This window comes from Sciurus carolinensis, chromosome 2 (genome assembly GCF_902686445.1).
Source record: "Sciurus carolinensis chromosome 2, mSciCar1.2, whole genome shotgun sequence".
NCBI lineage: Eukaryota > Metazoa > Chordata > Mammalia > Rodentia > Sciuridae > Sciurus > Sciurus carolinensis.
Window position 1 is genome coordinate 45,823,108 of NC_062214.1, and position 14,025 is coordinate 45,837,132.

The following is a 14,025-nucleotide window of genomic DNA, read 5'->3' on the forward strand; positions in this document are numbered from 1 at the left end:
AACATTTTCTCAGCTTGATAATTTCACATCATGTCTATATTTCACAAAACTAAAATTGAACTTCTTTGTCCTACAAATTAAGGCAGGGATCTTTTCTTATTACTATTGCTTCTTCATAAAATTATTTTCAAAATGAATTACAAGTAATATCATCACCTTTAAGAAAAAAAAAAAAAAAAACTCAAAAAGACCTTCAATGAACCCTTGGTTTTAGACACTTGATAATAATCCAGTGATGAAAAGACTTGGCCATCAAGTGCCTGGGTTTGGTATTCTGTTTGTCACAGTTTGGTTCTTGTGCTGGGTTTGGTATTGTTAATACCCCACCCTGGGCTTTGGAGAGCTCTGGTTTTGCTGTTTGTGCCTGGGTTCACTGAAATTTCTTAAAAGCTTACATTTAAGGATCCCACTTACTGCAGTCACTCCTTGTGCTTTATTGCTTTTACAAGTGGTCTCGAAACCTAGTACTTGAGAATAAACATAACAGTGCAGCGCTGCTGTAGCACTTTTAAAAATTCTTCTTTGCTCTATTTTGTCAGTGAGCTGATGAGCAACCTCAAAAAAAAAAAGACCCTGCTGGACCTAAAAAAAAAAAAAAAAAAAAAAAAAAAAATGGCTTCCTCTGATGTCCTAGAGACAATAATTATGATGTGCTAGTTAAGCCCAAACTACAGCTGAGGGATTTTACTTTAAAGCAGCAGCTTGGGTGCAAAAATGCATTTATAGCTCTTTGTCTGCACCTCATTATGTGTGGGCCTGATTCATTAAGTAATTGGTTTGCAGTTGTTTACATGAGTATTAAGGCCTTCTTTTCAGCCGCCTTTGAGAGATACATTGTGCAAATGTTGCCTGTGATGAATGCAGAATGAAGGCCAGAGGGTCCGTCCTATTGGCTAAACAGTGCACTCTGTTGAAAAGCCAGAGAAAGGGATTGGGTGCTGCTTTGCATAGCAATGACTTTCTTAATAAGCGTTACAGATTAATACACACAAGCTATAAAAGATGCAAAGAGATACTCTTAGCACATTTATACATGCTCATTTCATTGTGATGGTGGTGGGGTCTGGGTGCTTTCATATTCCGTTTTCAGAGCAGCAGCTTCAGTGCATGAGCCGTAATAGAATCCGATGTTTATTGTATTATAAATCACGGGCAAGTAGGCAGATCGGCAACAGTTTATTATTAAAGATTCTTTCAGTGTAAATCTTTTTCTACCATTGTATTTGCTTCAGCAAATCATTTTGTGGTTGAGTGGGGATGAAAGGCATAATGTACGAAGGAGTGAGTCCTAATAGGAAGCTGTTCTCCAAGTAAAGACCACTTGTTCCCTTTTGTTCAGGGGTGCATGCCAGAGCTTCCTCTCTTCTGCAAACATTGTCTCGCTTTACCTTCCCCAGGAAGCGGTTTTCACTCTCCCGGATCCATTTATTCAATGAAGAGTACATCTTAACTGCCTGCCTTGTAACTTCAGCTTACTGGTTCCTGCCTTGTAACTTCAGCTTACTGGTTGGTTAGAAATGCCAGGTTTTGCCCAAAGAAAAGGGGTTTGTGCTTGCAACATAATTGCCTGGGGGAAAGGTAGCAGAAGTCACCCAGCCAGTGCACACTGGCAGGGCCGCTGTGGGTGGCATTCTATGCCAGCCCTGCAGCAATGGGAGCGGCCAGTGGAGGGCGCCAGCCTGCTGCTGATGCTCCATTCTCCAATAGGGGCCATGGATTCCTCTTGCCTGGTCATTGTGCTGTTTTCCCTGGGATAATATAAAGATCACAAAGAACCAAATTTTCCAGTAAAATAAAAATAAGTTTTTTCCTGGAAGTCCTTTAGTTTCTCTTATAAAAAGAAGTGCCCATCTCTGTCTCTGGCTTAGCAAATTTGCATTCTCTTTAAATTCTACTGAATTAGTAGCTTCCAAAATATCCCACACTTCTTATCATAAACCCATATACTTTGATTTTTTTAATACACACAGCACTTCTGTAATAAGAACAGTTCACTCCATTATTTGAAGGGAAGAAGTTAACAAGTTGTCCCCAGGCAGCTGAAAATGGTATCTGTTGTAGGATCCTCAATTAACCATCAGGGGGCACTCAGAGTTTTCAAATCAAAACTGCCTCCAACTTGAATGGGTCTTTAAAACTTAAAATTAGTATTTACAGAAATTTGTTGGCATGGTCACTGGAATTTTTTTCTTTCTATATTATTTTCTTCCTTCTGTTTTCAGAAACATATGTCTGCTTTAGGAATATTCTAACTGAAGATGCTATTTAAGAAATTTAATATTGATTTCAGCTAGCAGTCATTAAATTTTTAGAATTCAAAGCCTAGAGACCACAACATGAGTTAGTTATTTTCGGTCATCATTATACTAAGTCCCTAGAACTAGAAGGACACTTTCTACTTGGAGCCATTCCTTGTCCCCAGCACAAACTACAGACTGTTCTCTTGGCAGAACCCTCAATTTCATTGCCAAACGCAACTGACATGTCCTCAAAGTGGCAGTAACTTGGGTATGTTTATTAATAGACTTGGGGTATATTTTTCTGTTCCAAAAAAAAGAAAAAGAAGATAGTGTTCATGCAATTGAGAGTCAATGTGTTATTAACAGAACTTTCCCCAGAGAAATTTCCAAATTCCCCCTCCCCTGAGAGCCAGAAACAAGAATCTGAGTCCCCATCCCAATATCTTCACCTCTGTTGCTGCATGTCTTTCAGGAAGCCCTTGTCACCTGAACCCCTTCCAGTATAGAGCAGCCATACATGGTATGCCCTTGCCAGCCTATCTTCTATGTCCCTTGCTCCCAGAATATGCTGCACAGCACCAGGCTACTTGTCATACCGGGATACAACTTGTGGTTCCATGTCCATGGCTTTTATACCTGTTCTCTTGCTGAAATGCTCTTCACCAGGTTTCGTTCAACCTTCTCAAAGTTTCTTGAGCAAAGGATCTGGCTGTACAGGATGCCCTTCCTATGGCCCCTGGGGCTGTTCCTACCATCATCTAATACAGGCATCTTCTGCTCCCTCCCCCCTGTGTGAGCTTTCCATTGGGGTGGCAGGTTTCTGAATCTCCAATACATCCTGAGACAGTGAGCATCAGTATAGAGCTTCACCATTTACTCAAGTGTTATTCCTTCCAAGAGTCAATTGTATAAAGTGCCCTCATCTCCATATGGTATCACATGTAGAGATACAGAGAGTTGTGTATTCTGTACAATTATCTGCATATGTTTGCATGCACATGTGTGCATGTACACATGTTTAAAGAGAAATAATCATGGTCAGTTTTGAATAGTTTCTCTCTGCTCTGCAATACATTTTCACAGTTTCAGGAAGCAGAACCTGGAAGAATATACTTACAGAGAGCCTTATTGGGTTCCTTCCTGACTGCTGTCCTGTTGATGGAAAGGTTATCTGCCTTCTGGCCCTGACCTTGGCAGGGGTGTACAGACTTTTGGCACATGTCTGGGACCTGAAATGTCATCCTCTAGTTCCATTGCCCTAAATTATCTGCCAGCCCCATAGTTTGCCTGTATCACAGTTAGTATTTTGGTATCTGTCTTCCCCAATGGAGCATGAGCTCCTTGAGGGCAGAGATCAAGTCAGTTTTGTTCACTGTTGCCTCAGCACAGAGCCTGGCTCATGATGTCCTATTTATCATTTTTTTTTTCATTTGCTCAGAGAGGAAATGAATGAAAGAGTGCATGAACTCAAACTAGATACTCTGCCCACCCTTGTTTTAAGGCCCAGGTAAGGCACGTCTCCTCCTCTAGGAACCTAACAAGTCATCCTCAGTGTTCCCACCTGTCAGGCCCCTCAGGAAAACATACATATAGGCTTGTCTCCTCTCAGTCTGCCCCAAACCTTAATTTTCGTTGGCCCTGTGCCTGATGGCTGATCACCACCACCTGCACATCACCAGCCAATTATGTGCCTTTGTTCATGCAAATCCTCTGATAGTGCAGCACCTCTGTACTGAAGTCTACTGCTCCGTGCTCTCATATGGCATTCTTTTAACTACTCAGAACATGTTAAGAAAGAAATTACTATTCCCATTTTGAGACAAGAAGACTGATGCTCAAAGAGGTAGGGAATCTGCCCATAACCACAAAGTGAGCAGAGTTGGGCATTAGAAGCCAAGACCATCTGTCACAGAGCAGATACATCCCAGTTCCTGAAAGCAACTCACACAATCAGTTCCACATTGGGGTAGGGGCCCAATGGAACTGACACAAGGTTCTCCTTCACCTTGGTATTTTATTGCTTCTCACAAGGCTGGTGGAACAGGTGCTTGCAACTTGTACATATATCTTATAAGAGTCAGTATACCAGAAGAACTTTTTGTTCCATTTCTATTCTACTGTTGGCTAACTTCATTCTGGGACATATCCCTCAACCCCTTTGGACTCAGTATGCCCATACATTGAAGGATCTGGATTTGTAGAACATAAATGCTCTGTTTTACTTTAATGTGGATTTCTTACCTTTAGGTTTTCTGCATCTCATTTTGTATTCCATTTGCCAGCTCCACAAAGCAAAACCTAGTACTTGAAATAATTTTTACCATCTAATTTTGTGTTTATGTTGATTGTGTAGACTTTTTCTAGCTATGTTAGCCTTTTGCTCATATAAAATGAACACCTGATGCATATAATTTCTCCTATTTCATTAGTATGCTGTGATACTGTGATTACTTAAGTAGGGGTGTTCATCTGTGCCAGGGTTGCGTTTAAAGAAAACTGTTACAAGATCATGACTGACCTTAACTTCTTAAACTTAACAAGGGTTGAGCACAAAGAAAGTGGCTTTGAATTACAGTCCTTCTAATCTGATTTATCAATAGCAGAAGAACTCAAATAGTTACCAAAAGTCATCAGAAAATGGAAAAGTATGGCAAGATGTTAATTATTGAATATCCCCCTGATGAGTATGTGGTTGTTCATGATACAGCTGGGGGAAAATTACCAAACCTACTGAGAAATTCTGCAGATAAGTGTCTAATATAATGCAGTTATATTATAATTTACTCAGTTGTCTGTGGTTTGTTTTGAAATGGGACCACTGGTCTAATTGTAAACTTTTAAGGAAAAAAAATTCAAGTGGTCTGTTTTAGGTTCCAAGAGTTACCCTTGAGAGAACATGAAGGGGAAAGATGGGCTCTCTGTTTTGCTGCACATGTGTCACGCATTGGCAGTGCTGGTAACAGGTTCAGCAAATAACAGCCCTTGAACCAAGACCAGACTTGGTTTTGTATGGCCTACAAGCTAAAATTGATTTTTATACTCTGAAGTGATTAAAGTAAAAGTCCAAAGAAGAATGTTTCATGATACCTGAAAGTATATGAAATTCAAATTTCAGTATCTGTAAAATGAAGTTTCTTCGGAAAACAGCCACTTCTATCAGTTTAGGTATTGTCCATGGCTGATTTCTTACTACGACCACAGAATTGAGTAGCTATGACAGGCCACATGTTCCACAAAGCCTGAATTGTTTACTATCTGGTGCTTGCTTTCTTCTTTAATTAACAGCAACAATTGTACAAATCGATGAGTTTCACTGTGACATTTCTACACATATATATGTCATGCACTTATCACATCCACCCTCCTTTTTACCTTTTCTTGCCCTCTTCTTTCCCCTTCCTCTGCCCCCATTCCCAGACCCTAACAGTCCCTCTTCTACTTCTACTTTTGTTGTTGTTGTTGTTAATGCCTATGATAGAAAATATGGATACTCTTCTTTGTGTCTGACTTACTGTACTTGATATGATGTCCTCCAGTTCCATCCATTTTCCTGCAAATGATAGATTTCATTCTTTTTATGGCTTAAGAATTCTCATGTTTGTGTGCACGCCATATTTTTTTTTATCTGTTCATCTGTTGCTGGGCACCTTGGCTGATTCCATATCTTGACTACTGTGAACAGTGCCACAATAAACATGGGTATGCAAGTGTCTCTTTTGTATGCAAACTCCATTTTCTTCTGATGTAAACCAAGGAGTGGTATAGCTGGTATAGTGGAATCTCAGTGTAGTTCTTTTGTTTTGTTTGTTATTGTTTTGAGATGGGGTCTCACTGGGTTGCTCAGGCTAGTAACTCATCTTCCCACTTCAGCCTCCAGAGTTGCTGGTGTTACAGCTGTTACAGATGCATGCCACCACACCTGGCCTCGATGTAGGTTTTTTTGTTTGTTTGTTTGTTTTGTTTTGTGTTTTGCGGTACTGGGGATCAAACTCAGGGCCTTGTGCTTGCAAGGCAAGCACTCTACCAACTGAGCTATCTCCCTAGCCCCGATGTAGTTTTAATTTGCATTTCTCCGATGGCTAAATTAGAGCATTTTTTCCTAAATGTATTGGCCAGTCATACTTCTTATTTTGAGAAGTGTCTATTTAGGTCATATAACCATTTAAAAATTGAATTACTTGGTTTTTCTTGTTAAGTTTTATAGTCCTTTACATATTCTGGATATTAATCCTTTGTCAGATGAATTGCTGGTTAAGATTTTCTCCCATTTAATAGGTTATCTTCTTCATCCTCTTGTTTCCTTAGTTTAATTTGATGTAATTTCACTTGTTAATTCATTTTTCATATTTTTTCCTGAACTATTGGAGCCCTATACAAGAAATTATTACAAGAAATTCAGTATCTTGAAGTGTTTCCTCAAGCGTTTATATCTCTGGTTCACTTTAAGTTTTGTATAGGGTGAGAGGTGTCTAATTTCATTCTTCTTTGTGTGGATATCATATCATCAGCAAATAGGGATAATTTGACTTCTTTCTTACCTATTTGTATACGTTTTCTGTCTTTCTCTTGCCTGATTGCTCTAGCTAAAATTTCTAGTACAATATTGAATGAGAGTTTTTGAGAGTGGTCTTTTTCCCCATTTGGTAAGATGTTGGCTATGGATTGTTGAGATAAGATCCTTCTGTACCTAATTTATTCAGAGCTTTTGTCATGAAGGGATGTTAAATTTTATTAAAGACTTTCCATATCTATTGAGATGATCATGTGATTTTTATCCTTGAATCTATTTATGTGGTGTATTACATTTTTTGATATGCATATGTTGCACCATCCTTACATCCTTGGAATGAAATGAACTTGATAGTGGTGAGTGATCTTTTGAATGTGCCATTGAATTGGAATTGCAAGTGTTTTAGTAAGAATTATTGTTACCTGTATTCATCAGGGATATTGGTCTATAGTTCTCTTTTTGTTGTATCCTTATCAGATTTTGGTAGCAAGGTAATACTGGCTTTATAGAATGAAATTGGAAAGTTTCCTTTCCCTTCTATTTTATGGAATAGTTTGAGGTACATTGGTGTCAGTTCTTAAATATGGTAAAATTCAGCCTTGAATCCACCTAGTCCTGGGGCTTTTCATTGTTGGGAGACTTTTTATTACTGTTTCAGTCACATTACTTGTTGACCTAGTCATCTGTTTAGATTATTTATATCCTCTTTGATTCAATCTTGACAGGTCTGTGTATCAAGAAATTTGTTTCTTCTAGATTTTCCAATTTATTGCCATATAATTTTTCAAGGTATTCCCTAATGACCCTTTGAATTTCAGTGATACCTGTTGTAATACCTTCCTTTTCATTTATAATTTTATTTATTTGGGTCTTAATCTCTCTTTTAGTTAGTTTAGCTAAAGGTTTGTCAATTTTGTTTATCTTTTCAAAGAACCAACTCTTTGTTTCATTGATGCTTTGTATTGTTCTTTTAGTCTCTTTATTTCTGCTCTGATCTTTATTATTTCTTTCCTTTTATCAATTAGGGATTTGAGGTTTTTCTTGTTTTCCCAATTTCAAATATGTCATTAGGTTATTTATTTGAGATATCTATCTCTTCCCCTACCCCATGTCTCTCTGTCTATCTGTCTGTCTATCTGCCAAGGTTGGGCAGGGCTGGATCATGACTGGAGTTAGATGCAATTCCTCTCACTCAGTGGCATAGCACCCACCCTATGTGTTCAGATTTCTGGTCTTGATCCCCAGTTGCTGTTTTGACTTTCTCACATGGGAAAACAGGAGAATACTAGGTGCCTCTGATCTACCATCTTGACTCCTTACTATGTGATTCTTTACAGAAAATCTTTGCCAACCTCTGCCATATGAAACAGACATATTACTTTCACCCTCTCAGAGATTAGGCAGTCAGATTCCAAGCACATATGATGGAGTATGGTGATCATATCCCCTAGCCTGTAACTTTAACTCTTCCATTTCTTTTGCTTTCAGAAGTGAATTTGGTTTTGTTTTTCTCTCATTGACTGTGGCAGCTAACAAGTTGGCTCTATCCAACACTCCAAGGGAAAGTTTCCCTCTTTTCTATTCATCCTTTCCATAGCTTTACTTATTAGGTATGACCCAGAGAAAGAAATGTTGACCCTAAGAATTGTGTTTAATAAAAATTGACCTTGAATTGCAGTGTCACATTGAGTCTTAAAGATGGATTCCCAAAAGAAAAAATAATTGCTGCTTAGGTGAGGGTGGAGTAGAAAACACTTAAAAAGTGTCCTCCACCTTTCTCAGTGGGTGAACTGTGGTGCATTGTGGTTCTAAAATATATTTCTTCTGAAAAATCTAATAAAGCAGACAATTAGGAACCTTTGCACAATTAATTCACATTTCACTGAGATGTTCACTGGATCCCTGTGACTTAAATGTTCTCAAAGTCACATTGTGTAACTACAGGACAAACAGAAAATGTAAGTTCAAGTGGCCTCACAGACACATGGTAAACTTAGAATGCCCTGTGCAGAATGAGAGTCCCTGACATACTCTGTGGGTCACCTCTGTGGTAGCACTCAGCATTGCTAGCTCAGTTGCTTTTGATGAACTGTGTGATTATGAACAGTTACTTACATAGATGATTTCCACTTAGCCATGATGTGGCATTGTGCAAGACTTTTTCTTTTTTGTCTTCTCTGGGTCCCCCCTACCCCCACATGTCACCACTTGCCAGCATATAAGCCAAAAAAGGTGAACAAAATTTAATTAATATGTAGCTTTACTGATTCTAAAGCTACATATTAGTTTAAAACATGCAAATCAAATATTATATCATTGATATTATATCATTAAACATTGATCATGTGCCTTCAAGCAGGGCCCAGTGCTAAGTGAGGTTCATTTATTCATTCCATCCTGAGCACCTACTAAGTGCTAAGCACCAGATTACCCAGGTGAACTGAGCAGATATGGTTGCTACCATCATGGAGCTTATAGTCTAGTGGGGAAGCAATCAGTGACACAAACGGGTATAAAGCAGCAACTCTGATGAGGACTTGGTAGTGGGATAGGGTAGGGCAAAGAATAGGAAAGTCTGTAGTGGGAGAACTCAATGTCATTAGGGAGATCAATCTTGGAAGCACTGCTCAGCATTTAGGTCTTTGTGCCAAAAGCATTGTAGAGGCATTTGAAGAGTTTTATGCAAGAAAGTGAATGATCAGATTTATGTTTCAAAAGAGCTCACTCCTTGCTACTGAGTAGAAAGTGGATGACAGTAGGACAAGGTAAATGTGACCAGCAGTGAAGAGGTTTTTGCAGATATCCAGGGAGGAGATATTGATTCATTTACCAGTATGGTGGCAGTATACACGGAAATGATGAAGACCTGAAAAGTATTGGGAGGTCAGCTTGGCAGGACAAACAGGCTTGGGATTAAGTGTATGTCCTGGTGTGGCTTGGGAAGAAATGGAAAGTTGTGGATCATTTACCAAGATGAGATGAAAGCTCTGGCTTGACAAGGGAGGGGACCACACTGGAAGGATGGTGAGTTTGTTCATGATGGAAGTATTGACCACAAGGTGCTTTGGAGGAGACCAAATGGTAATACCAGATGGACACTGGACATGTTTCTGGAGCTCAGAAAAGTGGCCTAAATTCTAGGAACCTGACCTGAGCTTGCCTGTCTCTGTGCCCTTGCTCCTGTATCAAGGCTCCTTACTGCCTCCTCCTCCCACATCCTATCTTGTGACATCCTCTCCATCTTTAAAATCTCAGTCCAGAGGCATCTTGCCTCCTTGGGGACTCTGTAATCACCTACCCATCACTCACCACTGAGCACAAAGTTCTCCCAGCCAGCAGCAAACTTGCCTTTTCCCCATGAGGCTTATTATTTGAACCATACCTGGCAAATTTGCATCCTTGAATGCCTACCAGTATTTTTATAATCCACCCCTCCCCTTGAACACTTAGCCCAATATCTTCAGTTGGGTAAGTAGTAACTCAACCCCCAGTTACATTTACTGTCTACATGTACACACACATATGTTTATACTTTATGTAATATGAATTCTTTTAAACTCCCTTCATTGGTGCCCACTTTCATAGTAGCTTGACTACTGGTTAGCTTCTAGGTCTTTGCTGAGGGTCATAGGGGTTTTCTGCTCTTCATGGAGAAATGACACAGGCAGTATTTGATTATGGCAAATAATAGGCACTAAATTTCAAGGGAATATTGACAGTTACTGAACCTAGAAAATTTTACCTCATTGGAACTTATTTTACTGAAGGAAAAACATAAGCAAATTATGGCAGCTATGGCAAAAGGCAGATTTTTAAGCCATAAGTTAACCAGGCTTGGCCCAAGGGAAAAGAAACTATGAATTTTTAGGGTTTTCTGCATCAAGAGGAAAAGGGTCCCAGCCATGAGAAGAGCAGTGGTGGCCCCATGTGGGGAGAATAACTCACCCTTTCCTAATACCTCCTTTGAGCACTTGTCCATTCTATTGAAATTGCAAAAGCTCCTGAAAAGGCACACTAAGCTCCTGTTGTCTTCAGTTAGTGGGTACTAACTAGATGCCACCAACTCTAGCATTTTTATGTATTTGATACATAGAAACCTAAGCATGTAAGTATCCATGATGCTTGTGTTTTTCTATTATGTTTGTTGGTGACCTCCTTTGTTAAACTGTTAGTTTTGCTGTCACTGGCAGTAGGGAGATACATATTTTAACTCCCTCACTAACATCTCTTTACATTTTAACGTCTTGAATTCCCTACTTCAGGTAGTTCACTTTATGCTTGCCTAAAAGCAATAAAACTTTATACATCAGTGTTTCCAGAGAACTGTTGGATAGAAACCTTCCTCTGCCTCCCTTCCCATGTAACCACCCTCCAGCAAGAACTTACAGTGCCCAGTACACACATGGCACTAGGGCAGATGGGATGCGGGCAGAGCCTGCTGAGGGAAAAACACAGAGGTCACTGGTGATGCTGTTAGAGTAGCAGTATACACCAAAACACCAACAAATACCTATAGCCACAAAGAGTCTTGACATTTTCTTTGTGCTTTCTTTGTGCTTTTAAAAATCTGGGAAGTATACCAAGTTGCAGGCCTTCTAGTGAATAACAGTGCTTCTTCCCCAATGTACTCTGTAAAACTATTAGTCTGTAATTTTTTCAGGCTCTTTCTTTATTTTACAGGCATGAAAACAAAAAGAAAATAATGACCAATTTAAAGTCAAATGGTAAGAGAAATAACTAGACATGAATTTTCATTTTTAATTTTAATCAAAACAGTTGTATGTGACATGTATTAGTCTTGTACATCCTTATGTGAGGACTGTGAAGTGTGCCTGCATCCTTGTAGTACCCATAGGGTGGGATCTGAGGACTTCTCAAGACATGGTTTTTCAAATCCATTGCTTATGGTGTGGCAGGGCTCTTGCAGTAACTCTAACTGGTTTCTTCACATTCAGTCCTCTCCTCAGCCCCAGGTATCATCTACCTGATTACCAAGAATCCAAAACCTGATTTCCCCTTTTTACCTTCCTAAGAATTGTCAGTGTTTCCCCCTACCTGCAGGATAGAGTCTAACCTTTCTCCATTTGTGGTGTGGCCAATCCCACTTTCCAGCTCAATTCCTCCCAATTTCTGTTCTCTTTGGGTCAGCCACAACCAGCCTCTGTGCCTTTGCTCATGCTGTTCTTTCTGTGAAGTTTCTTTCCCCTCCTCTCAGCCTCATGAGCTCCTGTTTATCCTTTAGTGCCAACATGCAGTGAGAGTCTAATTCTCTTCTTACTCTAGCACTGTGTGTGGCACCTCCCCTGCCAACCTTGGACTCTCTCTCCTCTTGTCTCCTTAACCCCCATTCCCAACAGGTGGTAATGGAACGTATGGGTTTGAGTCATGACCCGGGTGGGACATTCAGCTTGACACCCACAGCCTCAGCTTAGTAAAATGGAGATATTAATACTTCCTTACCAGGTTGATGCAAAATTAAAACGGAATCATCTATAAGAAGTCAGCAAAAAGCTGCCAGGCCATGTCATATAGATATCAGTAGTCATGCAGTTGTCAGGGTAGTAGTCACTATTGATGACCCTACCACATCCTAACAACTGTCCAGAGGTTACCTCAGCTCCAGTTCATGGACATGCCTGCTGCCTTCTTTATCAGGCAGTTGTGAATCTCTGTCTAAAGGCTTTCTCTGGCCACAGGATGCCCCATGTCCAGCCTTCACAAGGCAGCCCAAGTGCAAAGAGTTGATACCCTGAGTTGAGAACTCTCAACCAGGAGATGGGAGTTGATAGATCAATAACTCTACCTCTTTACTCTTCACTGGAATAATGTAATAAAGAGAGTTCTAGTTATTTTACACAGGCTTTCAGAGCAGAATTGAGTCCTTTTTGTGCCCTGCCAGCACCCACTTGTTAATATAATTTTTACTGGCTTCCTCTCTTCCCTGTGGCACTCCCCCACTCTCCTCCACATGGCTCATAAGATCACCCCTCAAATAAGTGATGTGTTTCCAAGTCCTCTCTTAGGCTTAGCTTCACTGCTTATTCCTCTACCATGCCTTTTCCTTCTCTCTGCTCTTAGAAAGAACAGAAGAAGGTAGTTAGTATCAGACCTGATGAAAACCCCTGGCAGCCCTGCGTCCTTGTTAAGCCTATCCTTGTTAAATCCCTATCCTATAGTAAAAAATTGGGCACAAGAGAAGGGAGAAGGAAAAGAATTTCCTGCAAAAGAATTTTCATAACAATGCATAGAACATAGTGTGAAATATCTAGATTTTTACAGTACCAACATCCATTCTGGGTGTATCTGTAAGGTACATTATGTGGTATACTTATTAGACCTCTTGCAGGCCAGTGCTCTAATTAACCAGTCCCACTGTGCTGTTTCATAAACTTTTTTAATTTGTTCTTTTTAGATATACATGACATAGAGTGCTGTTTCATAAACTCTTAATCAGAATGCAGAAAACATTGCATAACTGCCTGCTTTTCTTTTCCAGCCTTCTGGGGAGAGTCTGATGACAGTAACTCAGAAATTGAAGCTGCTTTGCGTCCTAAAAACTACAACACATCCGCTGATGATTTTGATGATTTTTACGACTAGTAAGCTGTAACATCTGTTGGAAATAAAGGCTTTAAATAAACTGAAACCCTGTATTTATATGTGGTATCCAAAATAAACACATCCTTTTAAATTTGTTCAAGAGGAAAACATGGGAACACATTTGCTATTCAAGTGAAATTTCATGATAGAAATATGAACCAGGGTATTCATTTATAAGTGTCATCAAGAAGCAAAGTGATGAGTTCAATGCCCATTAAACTCAAGTTGGCCACTGTTTCTCCCTCTGGAGATGGCCCATATTCTCCATTGAATGTCTGTTCCTTGCTTTACTGCCAAAGCTTCTTACTCTCACGATAGCCCACGTTTTTCCTTGAATGTATCTTTGCTTTCCTAAATAAATCTTTGTGTTTCTGAAAATAAGAATTCAATTTTGTTTCTCTGTAGAAATTGACAAGATGAAATTCAAAGGACCTAGAATAACCAAAAACAATCTTGAAAAAGAAAACGTTGAAACACCTGCACTTCCTGATTTTAACATTTATAAAAACCTACAGTAATTAAGATGGTCTGGTCCTGAATAGACCCGGATCAATGGAATATTGATTCCACTGATGTATAAGTAATCTAGAATTGAAAATTCAGAAATAAACCCTCACATTTATGGTCAAATAATTTTCAACAAGCGTGTCAAAATTATTCAGTGTGGAAAGAACA

General features: G+C 39.5%; 1 protein-coding gene across 3 annotated transcripts in view; it reads left to right on the forward strand.

Annotated features, from left to right (window-relative positions):
• Positions 1–13,362, forward strand: part of Kiz (kizuna centrosomal protein) — a 128,982-nt gene extending 115,620 nt beyond the window's left edge. For all 3 annotated transcript variants that reach the window (XM_047540090.1, XM_047540089.1, XM_047540091.1), the window contains 2 exons: positions 11,431–11,474; positions 13,247–13,362. In XM_047540090.1, coding sequence (XP_047396046.1) covers positions 11,431–11,453 — 23 coding nt within the window. In that variant the 3' untranslated portion in view covers positions 11,454–11,474; positions 13,247–13,362. The remainder of the gene's footprint in view (positions 1–11,430; positions 11,475–13,246) is intronic.
• The last annotated feature ends 663 nt before the right edge of the window (positions 13,363–14,025 follow it).